General features: G+C 39.6%; 2 protein-coding genes, 1 long non-coding RNA gene and 1 other non-coding gene across 5 annotated transcripts in view; 3 read left to right on the forward strand and 1 right to left on the reverse strand.

The window, feature by feature from the left end:
- The window catches only part of LOC103385944 (ADP-ribosylation factor 3), a 5500-nt gene extending 433 nt beyond the window's left edge, over positions 1-5067 (forward strand). The window contains exons 2-5 of one of the 2 annotated variants that reach the window (XM_008319980.3): positions 1842-2068; positions 2142-2252; positions 2347-2471; positions 3166-3327. In XM_008319980.3, coding sequence (XP_008318202.1) covers positions 1921-2068; positions 2142-2252; positions 2347-2471; positions 3166-3327 — 546 coding nt within the window. In that variant the 5' untranslated portion in view covers positions 1842-1920. Of the gene's footprint in view, positions 1-1841; positions 2069-2141; positions 2253-2346; positions 2472-3165 lie in introns of those variants that run through there. The other variant, XM_025059960.1, reaches the window with a different exon arrangement.
- An 896-nt stretch (positions 5068-5963) lies between these two features.
- On the reverse strand, positions 5964-10495 carry LOC112487719 (uncharacterized). Its single transcript, XR_003051066.1, has 2 exons — positions 9862-10495; positions 5964-6307 (listed from the first exon to the last, which is right to left on the reverse strand). It is a non-coding gene; the product is annotated as an uncharacterized LOC112487719 (long non-coding RNA).
- Positions 7118-23555, forward strand: part of LOC103385945 (receptor tyrosine-protein kinase erbB-3-like) — a 21623-nt gene continuing 5185 nt past the window's right edge. The window contains exons 1-20 of the mRNA XM_017036670.2: positions 7118-7577; positions 15226-15383; positions 16124-16310; positions 16623-16748; positions 17483-17548; positions 17641-17759; positions 18050-18191; positions 18679-18792; positions 18885-19002; positions 19095-19168; positions 19287-19377; positions 19581-19595; positions 20021-20238; positions 20318-20450; positions 21699-21792; positions 21969-22123; positions 22316-22369; positions 22455-22596; positions 22674-22793; positions 22876-22974. Coding sequence (XP_016892159.1) covers positions 7484-7577; positions 15226-15383; positions 16124-16310; positions 16623-16748; positions 17483-17548; positions 17641-17759; positions 18050-18191; positions 18679-18792; positions 18885-19002; positions 19095-19168; positions 19287-19377; positions 19581-19595; positions 20021-20238; positions 20318-20450; positions 21699-21792; positions 21969-22123; positions 22316-22369; positions 22455-22596; positions 22674-22793; positions 22876-22974 — 2319 coding nt within the window. The 5' untranslated portion in view covers positions 7118-7483. The remainder of the gene's footprint in view (positions 7578-15225; positions 15384-16123; positions 16311-16622; positions 16749-17482; positions 17549-17640; positions 17760-18049; positions 18192-18678; positions 18793-18884; positions 19003-19094; positions 19169-19286; positions 19378-19580; positions 19596-20020; positions 20239-20317; positions 20451-21698; positions 21793-21968; positions 22124-22315; positions 22370-22454; positions 22597-22673; positions 22794-22875; positions 22975-23555) is intronic.
- On the forward strand, positions 13087-13158 carry trnaa-cgc (transfer RNA alanine (anticodon CGC)). The gene has a single exon. It is a non-coding gene; the product is annotated as a tRNA-Ala (tRNA).

Raw genomic sequence — 23555 nt, forward strand, 5'->3', positions numbered from 1 at the left:
CTAAGAATATGGCAGGTTAGCGGCGTCGTTACTTACGGTAGCAACCGCAGCTAACGTAATTCAACCGGGGCTAATTGAGCATTCAAGACCGACATTCCGAGGCCCTCCTGGCTGATTACATTCACACTTGAACGGAGACATACCTGAGTAGATCGATGGCTGTTGAAGGAGCTGGAGTCAGGAACTGACTCTGGTTCCTTCTCTTCAGCACCATGGACAGGGCTGATGTTCGTGTCCGTAGAGATGGGACAGAATACAATATTATCGCGTATCGCCATAAATACCTTTCATCATGTAGTGAAATAAGATTTTAATCGCAATACAGCGAAACTAGTTTTTTTTTTAGTGCGGAAAGTGTGATATAAGGATCAACCTCAGCTCATGCACCAAAAAAAACGAGTTGTTGTTTTTATTATAAATATGATATTTGAATTAGCAAAAGTTTTTTTTAAATTGACAAGCATTATGTTTAACATTATCAATTGTTCTGGAGCTCACGTGAAGTTGTGAGATAAAGTAAGCCTTAAAAAAAAATCTTGTAGTTATTGGCTGTAATTTTGACAATATTTTTCAGCCCAGGATGGAAAAAAAACAAAAAAACATTTGTCCTGTAACCACCTAAAAAATACTATAAAATGTAGACAGTAGAAATCTCTAAGTCTAAGACGTTAATGTCTGCTCAGTGACCTTTGATTACTTAGCGTTTCTTTAATTAAGAGTGGCTTCTTCTGAATGAAAAATTGAATTACAACAGGCTATTAGGTAATATAACATCATGAATTGTCAATCTGGACTATTGGGTAAATGTGATGTGTGTGTTCTGTCTTTGTGTTGAACCAGAGTCTGAACATGTTTATGATGCAGGACTGGTATGTAGGACGTTTCTGCCGGTGTTTTAAGGGCTTGGCATCGTTTCAGTTAAACATTTGAAGGAGGAAAAAAATAAAAAAAAGAACAGATTGTGTTGTAGCCTGAAGTCATGGCACAGAAACTCATTCACTCTCTCTCTCTGTTGTAATAACTGTAGGCAGTTAGCATGTGTTTGAAACAGCATGAAGAGGAGAGACGGATCTGTTGTGTAACATTATTCAGGCAGGTACAGAGATGTGTGGGAGAGATATCTGCACGTGTAGTCTGACGACATGACGGTCAACGTGACAAGAATGAAAGAGTTGGTATAAAAAAAATGCAATAAAAATGTGAAATCTGGGATTCGGCTACGCTCTCAGATTTGTGTCCATCAATTATTTGAACAAACACATTCTTAAAATTTAGGTGAGTCCACGACTGGATCACATCCTGTTTTTACTTCATGCAAAGTTGTGTGAAAAGTGGCGAGTCCCGACTACTGCAAATACAGAGCCTTTGGAGGATGCTCCTTTTACACCTCGTTTGGACACCTTAAAGCTACCTTCAGTTTACCAGTAACTCAAGAACTTCACAGCGTTTTGTTTTTACAGTCTTATCAGTGTTCCTTTGTCTCTGTCCCAACGGATTTTGCAATGAGTTTCAGGCAAAAACATGTTAATTTAAAAAACACAAAATGCTTTTCTTGCCCTTTTTACTTGGTTATGGATTAATCCCAATATAATCCCAATAATTTAATTAATGCCCATAACTTTTCGTGAGTATTTAATTAATGCCCATAACGTTTCGTGATGTACGCAAACCAGGCCAAAGCCAAGTGAGCCTTCACTTTAAAGGATCAAAGTGGTCTTGATCAAACAGAAACCCTAATGTTTTTTTTTTGTATATCTGATATAACAGAGCTCTACCTGTTAAGATTACCATTCACTATGTATTAACACAGGTTATCATATTATTTGAACCGTTTCCTCCAGCTTTTCTCTAGGGTTTTGCCTCCGTTCGCCCACTGAGATCCCTGTCTTGCATCACTGCTGAAGCTGCAGGATCACAATCATGGGGAATATTTTTGGGAATTTGCTGAAAAGCCTCATAGGAAAGAAGGAGATGAGGATCTTGATGGTGGGGCTGGACGCCGCGGGGAAAACGACGATCCTCTACAAGCTGAAGCTGGGTGAAATCGTCACCACCATCCCGACCATCGGTAGGTTCGTGGGCTGTCAAACACTCATGCCTGACAATGAGAGTGTGTGCTGTGACCTTACTCGTGTGTCTAGGGTTCAACGTGGAGACGGTGGAGTACAAGAACATCAGCTTCACCGTGTGGGACGTGGGTGGGCAGGACAAGATCCGTCCCCTGTGGAGACACTATTTTCAAAACACACAGGGTGAGACGAGTTAATCAGTTGTTTATGAGAAAAACAAAGACAAATTTACATTTTTTTAGACATTAGAGTCACCGTGTTCTCCTCGTTGCGACAGGTCTGATCTTTGTGGTGGACAGTAACGACAGAGAGCGTGTGAATGAGGCGAGAGAGGAGCTGATGAGGATGCTGGCTGAGGACGAGCTGAGGGATGCGGTCCTGCTGGTGTTTGCTAACAAACAGGTGAAGCATCTCTCCACACCAACAATCAACAACTCAATAAAAAAAACACATGGTATTTGAGGTGAAGTTTAGGTTTTTGAGGTCGGGAAAAAAACAAATTCATTCAGCTTATAATGCTGAGACATCCAGTTCAGAGTGAGTAGCATGTTGCTAGGCTACGGAGAGTGTTACATCTGAAGTCTGTGCTACTGTAAATATTGCAATTGTTATTCTCTCAGTGTCTCCCTCCGTTTGTCAAATAACCAGAGACTGGGCCGTCTGAGGGTGTCTCTGGGCCACATGTGGGCCTCGGGCTGCCATTTGAAGCCCCTCCGTTGTGGTCGAATTAAACCTTGACATATTTAATAATTTTGAAAACTAAACTAAAATTTGAAATTTGAAAAATGAATTGATAAGTCTTCAACTTGTATTAGTAATGATTTTAATAATATAATGATTCCCCAGTAGAACTGTTACTCCTGATACTACTTCTCTAATTCATGATGTCACTTCTCATTTAAAACTGCTGATTTCTATCAATTTCAATCCTGGGAAGAGTTGCCATTTAAAGCTGTTGATTTCTATCAATTTCAATCCTGGGAAGAAATCCCTCTTTAATTTCACTTCTTTGGGAAAACGGAGTCAAACTATTTACCATAGTTCAGGTTAAAATCCACCGTCTTTTTTTTTTAACCTCCTCCTTCCTCACTGACAGGACTTACCAAACGCCATGAACGCTGCAGAGATCACAGACAAGTTGGGTTTACACTCCCTGCGTCACCGCAACTGGTACATCCAGGCCACCTGCGCCACCAGTGGCGACGGCCTGTACGAAGGTCTTGATTGGCTGGCCAATCAACTCAAGAACAAGAAATAAGATGAAGTGGGGGGAAAAAAAGCCACTGGCTCCATCCACCATTCCTTGTTTTTGTTTTCAGAGTAAGACTGTGGGTTTAGGCAAAGGTTTTGGCTCGATAGGTGCAACGCAAGATTCAGGGTCAGAGGTCGATTTTTGGTTTTTATTTATACAGTATCTGGTAGAGTTTATCATAGTGCTGCAACAGATTCCTACGTATATCACATTTAACTACTCCACACACACACAGCAACTAATCATGTGATCAGTCATAACATATTACCTGCTTTTCCTGTTTCCACCTCCGGTCCATAGGTGCCACTGTTTGTCAGTTTAAGAACGTGCGTGACTCCACTGGGTTGACAGTTGAGTTTGGATTTTTTTTTTTTTTTTTTTAGCTGTCATTCTCAGAACACATTCTGTCAGACGCTCTGTGCTGTATGTGGTTTTTTTTTTCATTTCCTGTGATTTAACAGAGCTCATCAGAATGCGTCAGCGACTCTGTTACTGTGACTACAGTGTTAGTGAAAGTGAGACGTTCATCACTAACAACATGTCATCCCGCCGCTTCTTACTGAACCATAGCTTGTTAGCGAACGGCAGCCTTCTCCTTAACCCCCGACTTTTAATATTTTAAAATGCACAACACATTTTAACCAGCCTGACCTGAATGCACCGCGGCAGAAACCACTGACACGGCTGCTTCGCTTCTCCTCCTCATCCTCTGAGCTGCATGACGATCACAGTCCAGCGCTCCATGTCCTGACATCAGCACTGACGTCGTGATGTTCATGGTCAGCCAGGGAAACAACCACAACCTGCTGCTCTGACATCGTGTGTGTTCACATCATCTGCATCACTTCAGTTCCTAGTTCTGTGTATTTTATGAGGTCCTTGTGCCGTCTGTCACTCTGTGTTACTGAATGTTAATATTGTGAATGAAACTGAAAAGTCACTGGACTGATATTTATTTGATAAGTGAGCTCCGTTATTCTCCGTGTATTTGTGTGAGGGAAAAAAGAAAAAAGCAGGGTCAGCAGAGGGGATTGTGGGTGTTGTAGTTTTTAAGCAGATTCATCCGCTGGTCTCCGACTCACCTCTGGACAGGAGTGGAGTTCCCGCGTCCCTTCTGATACCAGCAGAAACCAGATCTTTGTCACTGAAATGATATCCGTGTGCCGTACATTGGTACTGCTACTCAGTACGACACACGTACTCAACAAATACTCTGTCCATCATACCATCAGTGTGTGGTTCTATATATTCAACATCTCATTTTAATAGTGAGTTTCATCTGGGTTTTGTGGCCTTATATGATGTCATGACCGTCGACGACCTGGTTTGTTTTAGTCCGACGATTGATCAAATATCTGTTATGGTTTGCAGTCGTGTTTTTTCTGAGGTATTCAGGATGGTTTTGCACCACAGGCGAGATGATGAGGCAGAGGTTGATTGTATTTTCATTTTCTTCCTTTACACGTTAACGAGATGGATATTTAAATTCTTTGATTTGTTCAAGGCTGTAGAGAACCTTCGATGTAGACTGTCAGTGTAAAACAGTGGTGATCAATGTGAAAAAAAACCCAAACCTCTGATGGTTGTGTCAATACTTTAAATTTACACAAGTAAGATAAAAAAAACAACAACAACAACCTGATAAGGCTCAGTGCTGAATGCATGGAAACATCTATCTGTATGTGATGATGTTGGACGACAAACAAAAATCCTGCTGTATTACAAATAAACCCATTTTCTCTATGACCTGTGTTTGAGCTGCAGCTTTGTTCAGGTCAATCATATCGACCGGTCACTTTTCACCAGAATTTCTCAGGTGGGGGGCACTATAACCCCCCCTCCAGGGATCAAACTGATAATGTGCTTTCTGAAACTACTCTTTTACTACTTGAGGGGATATTGTTTAAAAATTCAAATTTATTTTTTATCGTTTTATTGCACTAGAGGTCGTTCCTTGTATTACACCCCTGTGCTTTTTACTCTTTATAGTGAATGGACCCTGTGTTTGTGAAGATTGCAGAGAAGAAAACTCAACATTCACATAAAGGGTGAAATATTTTCTAATATTTCCCTCTTATTTTTTACAAGCAATTAGTGAAAAAATACAAATGAATAAATACGATTTATTTTCTAGTTTTAAACCGTTGCATTTTTGCGACTCGACTCCATTATCTGTTAGACTAATAATCAGACTAACATCGAAACGGGGGACGCACCGAGCTGTGGTGAAAGAAGCTTTGGCAGCAGGGGGCAGTATTTAGTTATAACCCTATGTCACCGGCGGTATTCACGTTTTAAAGCTCAGTCACGTACGTTGTGGGTTTATTATTCCGCGTTTTATGACCTCAGTGGTTGATAGGAGATAAAAGTGTCTCTTTCCTTCAAGGTATTCAATCAAGAGCAGGGAAATGAGTGCGTCATGGAATTTGTTTTTTTGTTCCTGAGATTCTGTTCAATACAGACATTTGTCAGTTTAAATGTGTCATAATGTCATAATAGAAAAACATGTAGAAATGGATAAAAGGATAAAAAATATTAATATTGATTCCACTTAATATCACACTTCATTAACCTTGGGTCTGACTTAGGTTTCATATTAAGAACATTAAAATAAATAACCGTGACACAAGTTAAGCAGTAGCTTTTTTATGACCTCCATTTATTTGGGTTGACTTTGATTTATTTACATTAGGAGTCTAACAAGAAACATATTTTGTAACAAAAACAACCCTGTGTTTTTCTCCACTGGGGGCAGCACAAGGACATGTGTCCTATAATGTGAAAGACTTCCTGGTAGAGGTGGAATATTAACCCTCATTGTTGAGCTGCTTTCACTGATTTCACAGGGAGACATGTTGGACCTGGGTGAATTACTTCTGTGTAATTAGAAGACATTCTCCTCCACGTGTGTGTTCACACTGGACCTACAGGCAGAGCCGGTTCCTTCAGAGCTGCTCGGCTGGCTCGCCCCCCTCTGACACTCAGCCTGAGTGACAAAAACACAAGACAACAACAGATATGAGTTTCTAACCAAACCAGATCCTAGTCTGGTACAAGAAAACAAGTCGCTGTTGTTGTGCAGTCCAAGGAACCTTGTTCCACGACTTGACCTCGTGTTTCACTGGAGTCAGTCCCAAGTACAGCTGTAAAATCATGCTGCAATAAAAGAATGAGACTTTTCCAGCATCAGCACAAGTGGAGAAGTGCAGGTCAAAGTCTTTCTGCTGAAGACATCGTTAAAAGATGGATTTGAAGCTTATTGTTGTGCTGCAAAGATAGTAGATTTAAAAAAATATATTTTTAGGTTTTATTTTCTAGGTTTTCGTTTTAGTCATGTTCCTTGATGATGAGTGGGCAGAGGAGATGACTCACCTGTTCTAACTGTAGAGATGAGTTTGATTCCACACATGAACCAAACACATGGCAGTTTTAGTCTGGGCAGATCAGTCCTGACACCTGAGCTACGTATTTTTTAAATTGACTTAATACTTAAGATTTTTACTTCATACTTTATTTATAGTTTATTATACATTAACATCCCTGACAGGAGATAGATTATGTGGAAAAAGTATAGTATAGTGTAGTATAATATAGTACAGTATAGTATAGTATTTTATCGTATAGTATCCTATTGTATAGCATAGCATGCTATAGTGGAGCATTATGAAGTATAGTATAGTATAGTATAGTATAGTGTAGTGTAGTGTAGTATAGTGTAGTAAAGTACAATGCTCTACAGTATGAGTGCAGTCAGTACACTGCCAGTACAATCACTGCCAGTGCAAAAGTCGCTCCAGTCGCTGATTGGCTGAGCTCCACCCTCCAATCAGTGCAGTGTAGTGATTGCTGTCACACTGACAGAGCGGGCGGTCTGTCAGGTTAGAGCTGGGCTCAGACTCAGAGGAGGAAACAGCAGCTAAACTTTTACTGAAACCGGGATTTAACTCTTCTCTTTAACAATATCGACAGAAAGATAGTGTACCGTGGACTTCCGGCCAAAAAAAAAAAACAAAAACACCGAGATTTCCCTGGACTTTGAGGGACTGACTCACACGAGCCAGGACTATTCTGAAGGACTAATTCATTCGTCAATATGGCGGCTTACCGGCTTGATTGAAGCGCCATTAACACGGACTGGTTGTTTTGATTGACGTGAAGGACGATGAGGATGAGTGTCACGACGATGAAGATGCAGCAGGTGCTGAGTGTCCTGATGGTGTGTGTCCTTCAGCACTGCATCGCTCAGACACAAGGAGGTGGGACACACAAAAACACACACTGTTTTTATTTCCTTTTTTACCTTGGTTAAACTACAATCACGTGACCAACGGTTATTCACACTTTTATATTTTAACCACAGATTTAGAAACGAGGAGCTGGTGACTAGTAATATTAGTAATGTTTAATAATCTGGGCTTCAAACTGACATCCTGGCCCTGTAGGGACTCGAACCCAGACCTGTATTCCTGACAAACACACTCACTCACACTGTGGCTGCTGTTCTGTTGGAGAACACCTGTCCCATCCCTAGAACCTGTTCCACACACAGCTTGTTTGCTGTGAGTCACCTGCACCTATCCCACAATTCTGTGCGTGTGCTGTGTCCTGTTTGTCTCAGTTGTTTGAAGGTTTGTGACAGGGTTGCTCAACATTCTACTTGTTGACTGACAACCTTTTTTTTTTTTTTTTTTAAGGTTAAACTCTCTCTTCTCTGTAGGGATGTTAAATTAAGTAAATCAAGTAAAATAAAAACCTAGCCACAGAATAAACCATGATTTTAGTAATTTAAAAAATATTACTATTTACAGAAGGTTTAGCATTTAATACAAACTGTTATTTAACAGGCAACAGGTTGAAGACCATATATTTTTATTGCATTGTCAAGAAGTGAACCAACTTTATTGATATCTCTGTCCAGAGTAATAGTCATGATGACGTGTTTGTGACACAGAGCTGATCTTTGACCCCCACCTGCCCGAAAGTCACACCTGACTCTGAGACAAACAAATTGAATTTCAAACTGTGATTCTCAGATGATTCTCAGATGACAGAAACACGTAAACATACGGACACCAACACTCACACATTAATCAACACAAACCATTTCATCACAGGTATAATTGTGTTTGCTCATCAACATCAGGTGAAGGTTGTACCTACAGAGAAACAGGTGATATTTAGTTTGTTTTGTTTTCCTCATTTTCTTGCTCAGGTTCGACATCATATAAAAGTGTAGCAGTGTTTGTCTCTCTGACCAGTTATTGAAGTTATTTCTTTTGTCATTTTAGTTTAGTCTAATGTAAATATCTTTTTCAATCTTTTCAATCACGTGTACCTTTTGTGATTACTGATATTGTATCTCATTCAGATATATATATATATTATACCTATTACTGCTATGGAACATGTGTTTTTTTTTAATTAAAAGGGGAGTAACCTTATTAGGAAGTATTTTTGTGTAATTTTAATAATTGTAATTTCCCTTTAATAACACAGAGGAAACAATACTTAATTGCTCTTGACCTAATTAAAAACACAAAACATTATAATAAGAACATACTAATTGAAAACTACGTTGTAGTAAACTATGTTGAAGGAATGGAGAGGCATATAACACATAGAACACCATCCTCACAGTAAAATTAAAAAAGGTAACATATATATAATATATATGTAACATGATGTGTTGTTGACTGTGCTGTAAAAAAGTTCACAACTCAAGTGACCTGATGACCTGTTTGTGACTGTGCTGTTATTTAAACATGGCGTCATGTTCTGACCAGCGCAGACGTTTCCAGAGTGACACAAAATATAAACACGTCGACAAAATTCATGGAAGAAGAAGTCGTTCCAACTTTTTATTCCTCATTTTTAGATCCCTGCTGATGTGTCAACACTCCCTGCATTATCAGGGTGTGTGTTGGCAAGAATCTGGCGATACGATATACGATATGTATCTCGATAGATGTGCAGAGATATGACTTTCTGCTATATATTGCGATGCTATAGGCAGGATAATATATATATATTTTTTTTAACAATTTAAATGTAGGAAAACTGTCATCAGAGTAAACACACAATGATGTTACAGGTTAAAATTGAAACAGAGGATTCTACAATAATAAAATAATTGATACACTGCTGTATCGTGAAAGGAAATATCGCAATATTTCAGTTTATCAATAATCGTCCTATACTATGGAAGCCTGAACAGACATTTTCCTCTCAAGTTTGGAAAAACAGAACCTCATGTTCCTGTGGTAAGCCTTTGGTGTTAGTATTTAAAAGTGAGATTTCTCTTATTGTGAGAGTGTTCTGCTTGAGTGGATAATTCGTCACCACAGGTGTGACTAATAACTGATGTATTTCCATCACTGCCACAACATGGTGCTAAGCTAAACATTAGCTCTTCAAAAACTGAATCTAAAGAATCTAATAAAGAGGAGGAAGTTGTGCTTTTTACAAGAAAGGTAAAAAAAAAAAAAGGTTTATGTGTAGTCGCTTCTGTGAGTGTGTGTGAGTGTGTGTGTACGTGTTCACCTGTGAGGTATGCAGTAATCTCTGTCCGCCCTGTGCCAAGTTTCTGTTTACTTCACTCATCGCCTCAGCTGCTTTATGCCGCTTGTTTATCTCCTCCTCCCTCCATTGTTGTCCTTCTGCGTCTCTCTCTTCTTCTTCTGTGCAGCAGCCCTGGTAACAGACCAGAGGAAATCACAGATGAACTTGATCCGCGTCGTGTTTGTTTGTGTCATGTGATAGGTTACACTTTTTTTAGTGCCTGGGACAAAGGCATCACTTTAGCGGAGAGCCCTTGGACTTTGTGTCAGTCGTTCTTGAAGAGTTGGGTTGGATCATTTCATCAATATATATTCAAAAAGAAAAATCTACACAGTGAAGCAAATGGCTTCAGTGGTCCAGCCTCACAGCCGGCAGATCGCTGGTTCCATCCCAGGTCTTTCTGTGTGGACTTGACATGTTCTTCCTGTGAGTTCACGGGTCTTCTCCAAGTTCTCTGATGGTTTCATCCCACCATCAAAAACAAACAGTTTAACAATATAACTGTGTTTATGTTGCCTGATGGACTATACCGTAGGTCAGGGGTCACCGACCTTTTTGAAACTGAGAGCTACTTCAAGGCCACCTAGTAATACCAAGAGCTACTGGTTTGATACAGACTTTATGAACAATGTCATAATAATTAGTTCTGGGACCAATTTGAATATCATTGCAAGTGGAACCGATTCAAAAAGTTACAGTACAATTTGTTATTTATTTATTTATTTGCTTCGTTTTGTGTCTCAACTATTTTTGACCTGATCCTGATTTATTTGTTTTCATTTTTATTTTTATATTTTTCAATTTACGATGCTCCTTAAATAACAATATGATATGAGGGTCAACGTCATAAAAAGGGAGAAGAAAGACAGAATAAACTGCCAGTCCTCTAAACACAACTCCACACTTGTTTTCCACTGCTTTAAAAGACGGCCATTGTGTGTACGACAGTGTGTGTGTGTGCGCACACACACACTAACCTTCCACCCCATTTCATCCCAGCCCATCGTCTATGTGTTTTCCTCTGCCTCTCGGGCCGTCGACTTCTCCCGCGTCCACTGTTGTAGAAGGTTCATTGTGTTTGTGTGTCGGCGAAGACGACGCCTGTCGTTCTCACACACTATGTGTTCGTACCGGTTTGTCTTCCTTCTACAGTACATACCATACATACTGCCATTGCTTGCTGAAAGATCGCAGCAGTGTTTATGACCGTTTTCAAACTGTATGAAGAGTCAAGAGCTCGGTGTTTATGACCGTTTCCCGTTTCTTCAAACTGTATGAAGAGTCAAGAGCTCAAATCACTCACTGATAATCAGCTTTAACCAAGGTGGAGTTCAGATTAAAAAAAAAACAAACCAAACAAACGTGACGCTCGAGCAGCTCATAAAATCACATCAGAGAGAAGTTTGATTTGAATGAGTCAAAGTCAATTGAAGACCAAGTCATTGGTGAGTGTCGACTCCACGGCCCTGAGATAAGAGAACTGTAGAAAACAAAGAAAGGGAGTGTAATGTGGACAGTACAGTTCTATAAGGCAACTTCCTGTTGCCCTCGACCCCAACCGCTTTGGATTCAGTGACCTGGATGACTGAGAACCAACATAGAACCTACAGAGACAGCATGGGCAGCTGATCCTTGTCTCTAAATATAATTACAATAATAATATTTCAGTTCCTTAGTCTTCTTGCAATGGGGAAATTTACATGGTGATTCTTTGCTGCCACAGGAGGCGCCATTTAGTACGTTTCTGATTTAAGGTGGTATCGTCGCCTTTTAACACCACAGGGAGCAGCTCTCATACAAAATAACAAGAAAAAATTAATGAAAAGTTTCTATTCTTATTAGCAGCCGTCAGTGTTGTACAGAAATGTGTCAAAAATGTTATTTCTCCTGATCGGACGAAGGACAGGATCAAAACATTTGATAGTGATTTAAAAAAAAAATAGATGAGAAAAATATCTGTCTAAATGATAACTAAATCTATATTTAAGTACTTTTCTACATTAGGTTGTAAGACTGATGAGAGGGAAGGAAAGAAAGACTTTACCCCAAGACGTAACATTATTGACAACACAGTTTGAGTTCAATCAATCAATCAATTAAAAACGTCGTTTTGTTCTTTTGTCCGCTGACGAAATCACATTCTTTTCATAGCTCTAACTTTTCTAATGAAATATTTTTTTAAAAATTCACTGCGTGCACGTTCAGCTGTGTTTTAATGGTTTCAGTTCAGAGTCTAAGTTGAGAACAGACCCAGTGTTCTGAAAAACACTATTAAAAGAACTCTTATCAGGATTTTATAGCTGAAGGACAAACTGAGGGTACTCTCTCTCTCTCTCTCTCTCTCAGCACACATACTTACCTGTGAGGTTAATAATTATAAAACACTGAATGACTTGCGTGTGAATGTGGTTCAACACATTCCTTAGTGACAGATTTGTCAATAATCAGATAAAAGCTTTTTTTCCATTTAAATTTAGAAATTATTTTTCATGATCACATTTCCTGATTTCATGTGTTTTTATTTAAAAAAAAAACCCCAGTGCAGATGTGTGTCTTTCTGTGAAGACGTGCAGCCGTCCTGTATGTGGTGCCCTAATGGATGGAGAGATAAAGTTGAGTCAAAGTACACGTTCATCAGCCAATCACTGCGGATTAAAGCCAGTGACTTGACACTAAAGGAAAGACGTTATTGATTATTGATTTTGTCACAGTTTGAAAAGTGCCAACTTATACAGAAAGTCAATAGAAATCCGTGGTTTCTAGCTGCTGCCGACCGAGTGTCGCAGTTTTGAAATGTAAACAGAAAGATCTAGAATGTGAAACAGTCTGACAAGACTTTTTTTTTTGTTTTTTTCAAACCACCACAGTCAGAAATATCTAGAAAGACTGGACAGATTTGTTATTGCCGGAGTACCAGACACCTGGGTATTATTAATTCTGACATTTTAACATGTTACACGATAGCAGTAAAGCACAGTGAAAGACATGTGGTCCACTCCTAGGCTCCATCTGCTGTCATTCTTTACTGTCTATTTTCCACCGAACTGGATGATCCTTGACAACGTCATGGTCGATTTAAAATGACCCAGAAAACCAATAACTTTACAGGATAATGATGACTGACTTATTAAGGACGTAATTAGTATATTTATATGCAAATTTTATATTTGCGTATATTTAATTTTTACCTGATACTACTGACAGCATGGGGATGTAGCTCAGTGGTAGAGCGCATGCTTCGCATGTATGAGGTCCTGGGTTCAATCCCCGGCATCTCCATATTCTTGGTGGTTCAGTAGTGTAGCAGTCTACATCTGCCTTACACACAGAAGGTCGTGCGTTCAATCCCCAGATGTGCCTCTGTGGAACAAACAATGTTTCTTTTTGTTTTTACTCTGTGGTTTAACTACTTTATTTGAACAGTATACAACAACACGTGCTAATGATGTGAACAGAGAATGAAAAGAAAAACAAGAAACACACAAGTATGTAAACTTCACACAAATAAAAAAACACACCCAAACAGAACACAAGACCAAAACAAACACAAAACAAAACACGTGGCTTACTTATCTGATCTAAAAAAATTAGTCTGGGGAACTACTGTCCTGTTCTGGTTTCTCAGCAGTAAAACACTTTGTCTCTGGTTTTCATGCCCATGTGCTCTTGGGCACTGGTGCATCTGACTCTGTGTTCTCTGAGAGAGCAGCATTTGTAGGTTTTTAGTCCAAGTCCTTCAGCCTCTACTCACAAGGGTCAAAAAAGATAAAATATTAATATTAATTAATATCTAATCTTCTTTCAAGTCCATAAAAAGGATGATAGAAAATGTACTTTAGACTTGACTATTATTATTTTTTAATTAGCATCTAACATGGCTGTAGCAAGTCTGTTATTAGATTTCTTTTACTGCTTTACTGCAGAACTTCATCGTCACACTGGCCTCAAACATGTACTTATTATTATATGATATAACTGCATTATATTTAATATCACCTAATCATATTTAGTAGAAATGTGATTTATTATGTCTTAAGTAAAGGCTAAACCTCTAGGGATTATACCGTATCATCACATTTGATGTGTGTGAAAACACAGTCATCATCTTAAGATTTAAAAGATGCACAAATGAATGCGTGGACTGATTCTTACACTGACCAGTTAAGGACAAAAATCGACCGAATGTGTTTTTCTTTCTCTGTGTGCGTACGTGTTTGTGACATCAACACTGGTGTTCAAATCTCTGCTGCTGCTCGTCTGTCTCACATTTGAATAACAAAGTAGTTGTGCAGTGACGCTGAAGGCCTGAACTCCCACACATCATCAACAAGGATTTTTATGTTTGTCTGAGAGACGGATGAGCCCTGGACACAATCCTCGGCTTGTTTCTGTCTGTTACACTGCACTCATTGACGTTGCATGAGCAGAACAGAAGCACGGAGTGGAGTGAGGCACAAAACGCTCTTTGTGAAAACATACAGTGTTTGTCATTAATCATTTTCACAGATTTACTCCACAATTGTTACCTACAGCCACGGGCAGCCTGAAAAACAAACACGGCATCTGTGTTTATTTTCAAAATGTTTGCGTTACATGGATGAGAGTCTCCTCTGCTCATCCATCTTTCACATCTCATTTTATATTTAAAAGTTCAAGCCGATATTTCTACAATTTCTTTTCACGGTAAATAAATGTGAAAAGTTCAAATTACTGTGAACATCTAAAGTACAAGATTGGAAAATAAAAAAACAATTTCAAATTACTGCGAACATCTAAAGTACAAGATTGGAAAATCTATCAAAAACATCTTTACACAGTGGTTTTGGGTTCTATAGTTGCCTGAACACAGCCTGGGTTAAAAATGTCCTTCGGGGCTTCCGTAGTGGAGCTAGCTGTTGTGTTTCTCTCCATTTTGTGCTTACCTTTTTCCATAGTTTCACTTTTTGATATATATTACAGGAAGTAGTGTTGTATAATTGCAGTAAAGAAGCTGAAGTAGCCTTAAATTTTACTCAAATTTAGCATGGCTAGCAAAACATTTCAGTTTGACAAGTTAGCTAAAGAGGTTAGCGCTTAGCCTGATAGCCGTACAAAAGAAAGCAGATAAATAAATATAAGATAAAAATCTTACTGTTAGCCAAAATATAACAATTTAAGCTAAAAATGATGAACTAAATAAATAAACAAATACTTTTTTTTTTTAAGTAGACAAAGAGAAGGAGTCACAGCAGCAGCACAGTCAACGTGGCTCAGTTTTGATGTTGGGCTCAGAAACGTTTTTAGAAATGTTTTATCGTGTGTCTGTAATGTCTATATATTTATATATTTTTTGTTTAATTCCTACAGTGACCTTTTGCGACGGCACCCAAAACAGCCTGAGTACGACAGGGTCGGCGGAGAACCAGTTCAACCTGATGAAGGACAGGTACACGGGCTGTGAGATCGTGATGGGAAACCTGGAGATCTCCATGATGGAGCACACCAGAGACTTCTCCTTCCTGCAGGTGAAGCTTTGGCCACACTGTGGCGTCACAGATGGAGAACAACAACATGGGTGTCAGAGAACAACAGCATGTGTGTCTGTGAGAACTGGTAACCAGTCCAGACAGGAAAGAAAAAAAGAAATCCAAGACAAAGCTGTTGTCACTGTTTACTGCAGATCATGTAACTGTCTGACAGACAAATGTCCTCCATGTCCTCGTCTTTATTAATCATCACCACCGCAGTCGTGATGACTAACATCTTTATGAAAAACACATGCCTACTGCTGTTTTTTAACCTGTATTTTTAAATAATCTAAATCTGAAAAGTGTTTTAAAAAGTTTAGAAATATAATATATTCCCAAACAACACACAGTAACAGTACAGTTTTGGACCCTCTTGTTGACTAGTTTTATTTCTAGAACATACTGTTGTAGGCACCTTAGATAGTTCGGGTGAGTTGGGGGGGGGGCTACCTGGTGACCCCAGGTCTAAACAATTACTTAATTTTCTAAAGATATATATTGTTAATTATTTTGCCAGAAGTAAAATGTTATAAAAGTAAAAAGAAGAAAAAAAACCCCGAAGCAACTAGTCTTTTATTTATTCATGAGAACTGAGTCCATAATAGTAAAAAAAAACATTATTTTTTAGTTTTTTCGTTTTTGTTGCTCTGTATCTACGTGGTGCATTTTTAGTTTTTTTGTTTTTGTTGCTCTGTATCTACGTGGTGAACATTTATCTCTTCTTTTGAACTCCACAGTCTATCAGGGAGGTGACGGGCTACGTCTTGTGTGCCATCAATGAGTTCAGCCGTCTTCCTTTGGACCAGCTACGCATCATCAGAGGCTCCACACTGTACCAGGGCCAATACGCTTTGGCTGTGATGATCAACTACCAGAAGGAGGGCCAGTACGGCCTCCAAGAACTGGGCCTGACACACCTCACAGGTACACACTGAACATCAGACCACTGTGTGTGTGTGTTTAACACGTGGGAGGCCAGATAAGGTCTCATGTTAGACGCAATTCCTGGATCTGGCGTCCACCCACGACACTTCCAACGTAGCAGTCATGAGTGACAGGATGTGTGTAGTCACCGTGATGTGAAGCCCCAGGAATGTCTGATAAGCTCAGCTCCTAACTGCCACTGTGACAGTCGTTTGTGGGAGCTGTAGTAAACAGTGAGTCACGGTGGGCCTGTGTGGACATGCCTCGTTAATTGTCCTTTTCTCCATCTGCATATGTGCGTCCCTCCCACAGAGATCGTGAAGGGAGGAGTGAAGCTCATGCGGAACAGGAACCTGAGCTACGCTCCACAGGTGAACTGGCGGGACATTGTCAGGGAGGAAACGGCTCCTATTGAGATCGAGGACAACGGGCCCACGAGTGAGTTCAGTGGACTGTGGACAGTCCCAAAGAAGAGGGACACATTCAAAAAAAGTCATTCTTCAGAAAGTTTCAGTTCATCAATTATAAGGACAGATAATTTAACCTAATGTTTCCAAACTGATCCCATTGAACCCACTCCTAAAGAGTCAGTGCAGGAACAGCTTTATCAGTGGGTCACACTGGGCCGTCTTTGAACCGTTTGAAAATTGTCATTTTCCATTGAAAAAGTATCTGAATATTACTTCACTAAAGCCTGAGTGAATGGACACGTGGTTCCTTTAGTCGCCGTTAGCTTCCCTGCCTCAGAACAGTGAGCATTCCCGTTTCTAGAGGATCCACGACTTGGCGCCTCCTAGAGGTCAGCCTGTTGCAGCTGATCTGCTGATAACACTTTAATAACAAGAATTTCCCAAGTGTGGGATCAACGAAGTTCAAATTATTGTTATTAATTACTTGACCCGGTTTATAGTCCATGTTGGTAGTTTGTCTCATTCTCCTGTTTATCAGGTGTTTTTAAAAAGATACATTAAACACATTTATTTAAAAATAGGATCCAATTTAGAGGAAAAATGTCAACAAACACAGAGAGCAGAAGTGCATATGTGAACGTAACATCATCCATCATGGGAATATTTTTTAAGAAAAAATCCATAGGTATCAAAGAAGAAGTCACTTGTTTGCTTCAAAGTCTATTCATCTTTATTGACACATATTGTGAATAACTGTTCCAGGGCTGTGTGACGAGGAGTGTGGAGATGTGCCATGTTGGGGTCCAGGAAAGGACAGCTGTCAGATCTGTGAGTTTTAGAAGACGACTCCTGATAATGAAGCTACGGCTCAGCTGATTGGATGCTGTGACAAAGTCTGTTTCTCGTCTGTTTTCTTTCAGTGACAAAGTCTGTGTGCGCCCCCCAGTGCAACGGCAGATGTTTTGGTAGGAACCCCAGTGAGTGTTGTCACATCGAGTGTGCCGGAGGCTGCACTGGACCCCTGGACACGGACTGCTTTGTGAGTCTGCTGCTTCACTCACCCTAGTGGTTCTCAAGAGTACCACGGGTACAACGCAGTGTACTGCAAAATGTGTTTGTTCGTATCCACACATAAAACTGGCATTAATTTGTTTTTTAAACTACAAAACAAAACATCAGATTCCCTAATGTACCCATAGAGGGGGCCCTTGTACCACCAGTGACGCACGCACCATAGTTTGAGGACTACTGTATAGGACAATTGAGAGAAAATCACTGAATTATTATTTTAAATATTCTGTTGTTTTTTTTGTTGTTTTTTTTTTGCAGGCCTGCAGGAACTTCAACAACTCAGGCTCTTGTGTTCCACAGTGTCCTCAGACACTCATCTACAACAAGCAGACGTTTAGACTGGAGCCCAACCCTAATGCCAAGTACCAATATGGGTCCATCTGTGTGCATCAGTGCCCCAGTGAGTCACAGTTTATGAACCACAGCAATACTCTACTAGAATTACTTTACCATACCATTGAGTTTTTATGGTTTTTCAGTGAGTGGCCTCTAGGATGCACTATCACCACCACCGAGTTTTACAGTTAGAACTCAATGGTCCATGATGCCTTTTCACTTGACAAAAAATCCCATTGACATACAGTAATACAAGACACGGTGATTTGAATGTAACAACAATGACCTGGTCGACTGAAACTGTTCAGTTAAAGCAATTTACAGTTGTATTTTTTTTGTTTTTTGTTTGTTTTTTTAAGCTGCAGTACGCAGAGAAATTAATGCAACTCAATGTGATACCGGGCTAAGTGTTATCTTCCAATCTGGAAATAACGGGGGCCACAAATACGTCCGTGACCCACAATCTCAAAAACACACAAAAACGATCCAAAAATCATGCGTCGGCTCATTTGTTGTAATGACTTAGTTGACGCCATTTTTCATCCCTTCAGCAAATTTCGTGGTGGACGACAGCTCGTGTGTCAGCAACTGCCCGTCGGATAAACTCGAAGTGGAGAAGAATGGAGTGAAAAGTTGTGAGCCGTGTGGAGGCCTGTGTCCAAAAGGTAGACGTCGTTTCAATGTAGGAAGAAATCAGAGGATATTTTAAAGCTAAAATAAGGCACTGCTCATTTCCACGATGTTTTTTTTTCTCCAGTTTGCGAAGGTACAGGAAGTCCAACCAGAGAAACCGTTGATGCTTCTAATATCGACAGTTTCATAAACTGCACAAAGATCCAGGGCAGCCTGCACTTCCTGGTGACTGGGATCACTGGGTAAACCACGCTCCGACTCCCACAGCAGCACTTCAGGCACCCGGCTGTGTGTAATGGATGTAATTTACTTTTTGTTTTTTCCTTGTTCAAAGTGATCAGTACAATGGTGTCCCAGCACTTGATCCGGAAAAACTGAAAATATTCAACACGGTGCAGGAGATTACAGGTGTGTGTAGTACCAGTAAAATATGTCATTTAACACTGTTGTGTGTGTGTGTGTGTGTGTGTGTGTGTGTGTTGTCTGGGTCAGAGCTGGTAAACACAGTTTGTTTTTTTATTGTCAGACTTCCTGTGTATCCAGTCGTGGCCTGAGAACATGACAGACCTGTCCGTCTTCTCAAACCTCAAAACAATACAAGGCAGAAACCTTTTCAGGTGTTTGTTTTCCTTTGTCCTAACAATGTGTTGTTGAATTAGAATTTTTTTTTTTTAAATCAAGTTGTTGGTTTATTTTGTACTAAGCAGACTGCACTGTGACCGGCGTGAATCTCATTGTGTTTTTGTGTCTTGTATTTTTTTATTTGCCTTTTTGCATCATTTATTTGTGTATTTTTTATTTGCCTTTTTGCATCATTTAGAGGAAGACACCGAAGGTACAGTTAAAAAAAGAAAAAAGAAAAAAAGAAAATCTCTTACCTGTCTTTGATTTGGTGGAGGATTTTAATAAGATTCTATGATGGGTTTCTGCATCAGGGTTTTCTTGACTCTTCTTCCAACTTTTTATTTAGTTTTGTACAATGATTAAGTTAAAAAACATAAAATTCAAGTGCATGAACTTTATGAAAAAATGTTTTCATTACATTCAATCACTTTTTTAACCAAATTTCATTGAGGGTTATTCACGGGCCATGTGTTCATGGTGTTGTTTCTCCATTTAATTTGTTGGTAAATGGAAACTGGAAACCTTAGGTGGTTCACAGCAATCACTCACTTCCTGCTCACGTGGACGTAGCATGTAGCATGTAGCTTCAATGTAGCTGGTAAGTTCTTCTCCAACAAAATGTATTTGTTTCTGCAGGACTTACTCTCTCCTGGTGATGAAGCTCCCCTCCGTGACCTCTCTGGGGTTACGCTCTCTGAAAAGAATAAATGATGGTGGAATCTACATCACAGAAAACAAAAACCTGTGTTATTCCGACACCATCAACTGGACGCGCATCGTTAGCGGTAGCTCGCGGCAACAACGACGTCAGAAGCTAATTGAAATTAAAGAGAACCAACAAAAAGAAGAGTGTGGTGAGTGGGGTCTGCTGCCGTGATCACACCGTCATGTCTGTGTTGAACTGATGATGAAACAGCACGTTTGTTTCTACAGTGAGCGAGGGCCACGTGTGTGACCCCCTCTGCTCCTCTGAAGGCTGCTGGGGTCCTGGGCCGGACCAGTGCCTGTCCTGCCAGAAATACGACAGAGGAGGAACATGTGTTTCAGACTGCATGTTCCTGACTGGGTCAGTTTTCACAAAACAACCGAGAACAGTACACATACTGGCAGACCTTGCTCATTCAACATATTCAACATTAAAGGTTGTAAATACACAAACACAAAATATTAAGTATAATAAAAATATTTTTGTTACATACATTTTTTTTCATGTTCAAACACTGTCTTCATATTAGAGTTTACAGAGGAATACAGATACAGTAAAAGTATTCTAGATACATGTTTGAATATCTTTACAGGTAGTTTTCTATAAATACAAACCATAGAATTCATACTAATAGAAATAGAAACTATATTTACAGAAAAGTACTTATATCTAAATATATCCAAACATGTTTGTGGACCATCATTTTTTTGGTCATCAAAATTATTTAACTTTTGATTTAACGATCGGAAATATGAACTTGTGAACATTGGAACAACAGCTTTGGTTAGCGTTAGCTTTGGTTCAGTCAGTTTAACAAAGCTTCCAAAAAAAGTAGTTTTTTTATTTTCTCATTTTTAAATGACTAAGGATTTTATTGGTTAAAATTTAAAAAAAATAGAAAATGAATTTTACTAAATTTCCTTGAGCGCAAAACTATATAATTATCAACATCAACACAGGCTAGATGTTAACATTAATAATAGAAAAAAGAGGTTTGGGAAACTTTCTAGACTTTCTACACATACTGACAGACCTTGTTCATTCAACATATTCAACATTAAATGATGTAAATACACAGACACAAAATATTAAGTATAATAAAAAATATTTTTGTTACATACATTTTTATGTTCACATCTTCTGATTTAACTATTGGAAATATGAGCTCGTGAGCTCATATGTTTATGAAAACATGTTAGCTTTGGTTAGCATTAGCTTTGGTTCAGTCAGTTTAACAAAGCTTCCAAAAAAAGTAGTTTTTTTATTTTCTCATTTTTAAATGACTAAGGATTTTATTGGTTAAACAAAAAATAGAAAATGAATTTAAATTAAATTAAATTTCCTTGAGCGCAAAATTGTATTATTATCAACATCAACACAGGCTAGATGTAGCGGGTCTGTGGGCCGTTAATTTTGTTAGCCTAAACTCAACTGCAGTTATTTTTGTTGAATATCTGTTTCATTTTTTAGGAAGTATAACTGAGTGAAAATGCGGTTGGGAATGATTGACACCTCCTTTGTTCCTATTGAATTGTGTTTTTGCTGTCGCTAAGCCCTGTTTTCAGATAATGCGGTCAGAGGTGACAAGACTTTCTGTCCTGATTACAGGGAGAGGCGTGAGTTTGCTTCACAATCAGGAGAGTGTTTGCCCTGTCACCCAGAGTGTAAGGTCCAGAAGGGGAAGGAGACCTGCACCGGCCCGGTACGTTCTCCCATAATGACTGCTGCTACACGTTCATATTTGAACTGCACGAACCGAGCGAGTTCTTCAAGTTTGAGAATCTGCTGTGATACCTGTAGGGCTGATACTACTGCCACCCAGTGGTGGCTTGTTTAGGGGCATCTGTGTGAACCAACATCTGCCGCCTTGTTTTTCAGGGAGCAGATGAGTGTGTAGCGTGTGCCAACTTACAGGACGGTCCACACTGTGTCTCCTCGTGTCCTGAGGGTGTGATGGGAGGAGAGGGCGTCATCTTTAAATTCCACAATAAACAAGGCCACTGTGAACCGTGCCACATCAACTGTACCCAGGGGTAAGAACAAAGAGGGCGATGGCAGATGGTAAAAAAAAAAAAAAATACCAGTCGCTGAATTCACGCAAAACACATTATGTCCAATTTATAAACATTTAAAATGAACTGACAAAGAATAAGAATCACAGAAGTCCTTGTATTCTTGCTCATTTCTTCTACTTACAGCTGACATTTCCTGTGTTCACTATTCAGGTGCTACGGCCCAAGAGTAAAAGACTGCGTGGATCCTTCGCGGTTTATTTCTGGGTACGTCTCCTCATATCCTGACACATTCACATTGGAGTGAAAAAAAAAAAGCTGCAGATTTTAACGTCTGTTTCTTCCCACCTAGACAACAGACCACGTTTATCACTCTGGGAGTCATCGCCCTCATCTTTGCCTCCTTCTCCGTCTTTGTGTTGACCGTCCTGTACCGCAGAGGAATCGCCATTCGCCGCAAGCGTGCTATGAGGAGATACATGGAGAGTGGCGAGGTCGGTGTGAGTCTCAAACTAAGGCGTCGTTATTCTGCCATGTGTCGTTTGTTAATGAAACCTCTATTGGACCACAGAGTTTCGAGCCTTTGGAGCCCGGAGAGAAGGGAGCCAAAGTCTTCGTTCGGATCCTGAAACCCACCGAGCTGCGTAAGCTGAAACTGCTGGGTAACGGAGTATTTGGGACAGTACATAAGGTACTTCATTTTACTGCAGTTGGCCATACAAGGTTGATGTGTCCCTGGCAGGTCATTCACGACTCCTTCCTCTACTTTGTAGGGTATTTGGATTCCTGAGGGTGATACAGTGAAGCTTCCTGTGGCCATTAAGACGGTTAACGATCGCACTGGGCGGCAGACATTCTATGATGTCACAGATGTAAGAAAAACACACAAAAAATACCCCAGGCTAAAAGAGTCTGGCCTATAGTTGTTATGTTACAGTAAATGAAAAAATATTTCTTTAAGTATTTATTTCCTTTACGTGGTTTACTCTCACATGTCTGGGATTAACTTTTTCCTCATATCAGATATGATGATAATTCTGCCTATAATCTCTTGATTAGTAAATGAGCTGCAATGCTGCCATCTAGTGACTTTCACTTTCATATACAGCCATTTTCCCTCAAAACTATTTTTAGGACACTTGGCTAAATTTGGCCAAACCCAGGCATTGTGTTATCAGGTTTTCATTATCGGAGGAAAAACCAATAATGATTCCTACTGATGTTACAGTTATACTAATAACATTATATTTAATAGAAAAACTCTGTAACTGCTCTCACAGTGAATAATTTGACTGAGATTTTAACTTTAATGTTCCGTGCAGTGATTCACTGCTCTCACAGTGAATCATTTGACAGAGATTTTAACTTTAATGTTCCGTGCAGCACATGACAGCAATGGGAAGCTTGGACCACATCAATGTGGTCAGGGTCCTGGGTATTTGCCCCCGCGCCA

Source organism: Cynoglossus semilaevis, chromosome 11 (genome assembly GCF_000523025.1).
Source record: "Cynoglossus semilaevis isolate Cse_v1.0 chromosome 11, Cse_v1.0, whole genome shotgun sequence".
NCBI classification, from domain to species: domain Eukaryota; kingdom Metazoa; phylum Chordata; class Actinopteri; order Pleuronectiformes; family Cynoglossidae; genus Cynoglossus; species Cynoglossus semilaevis.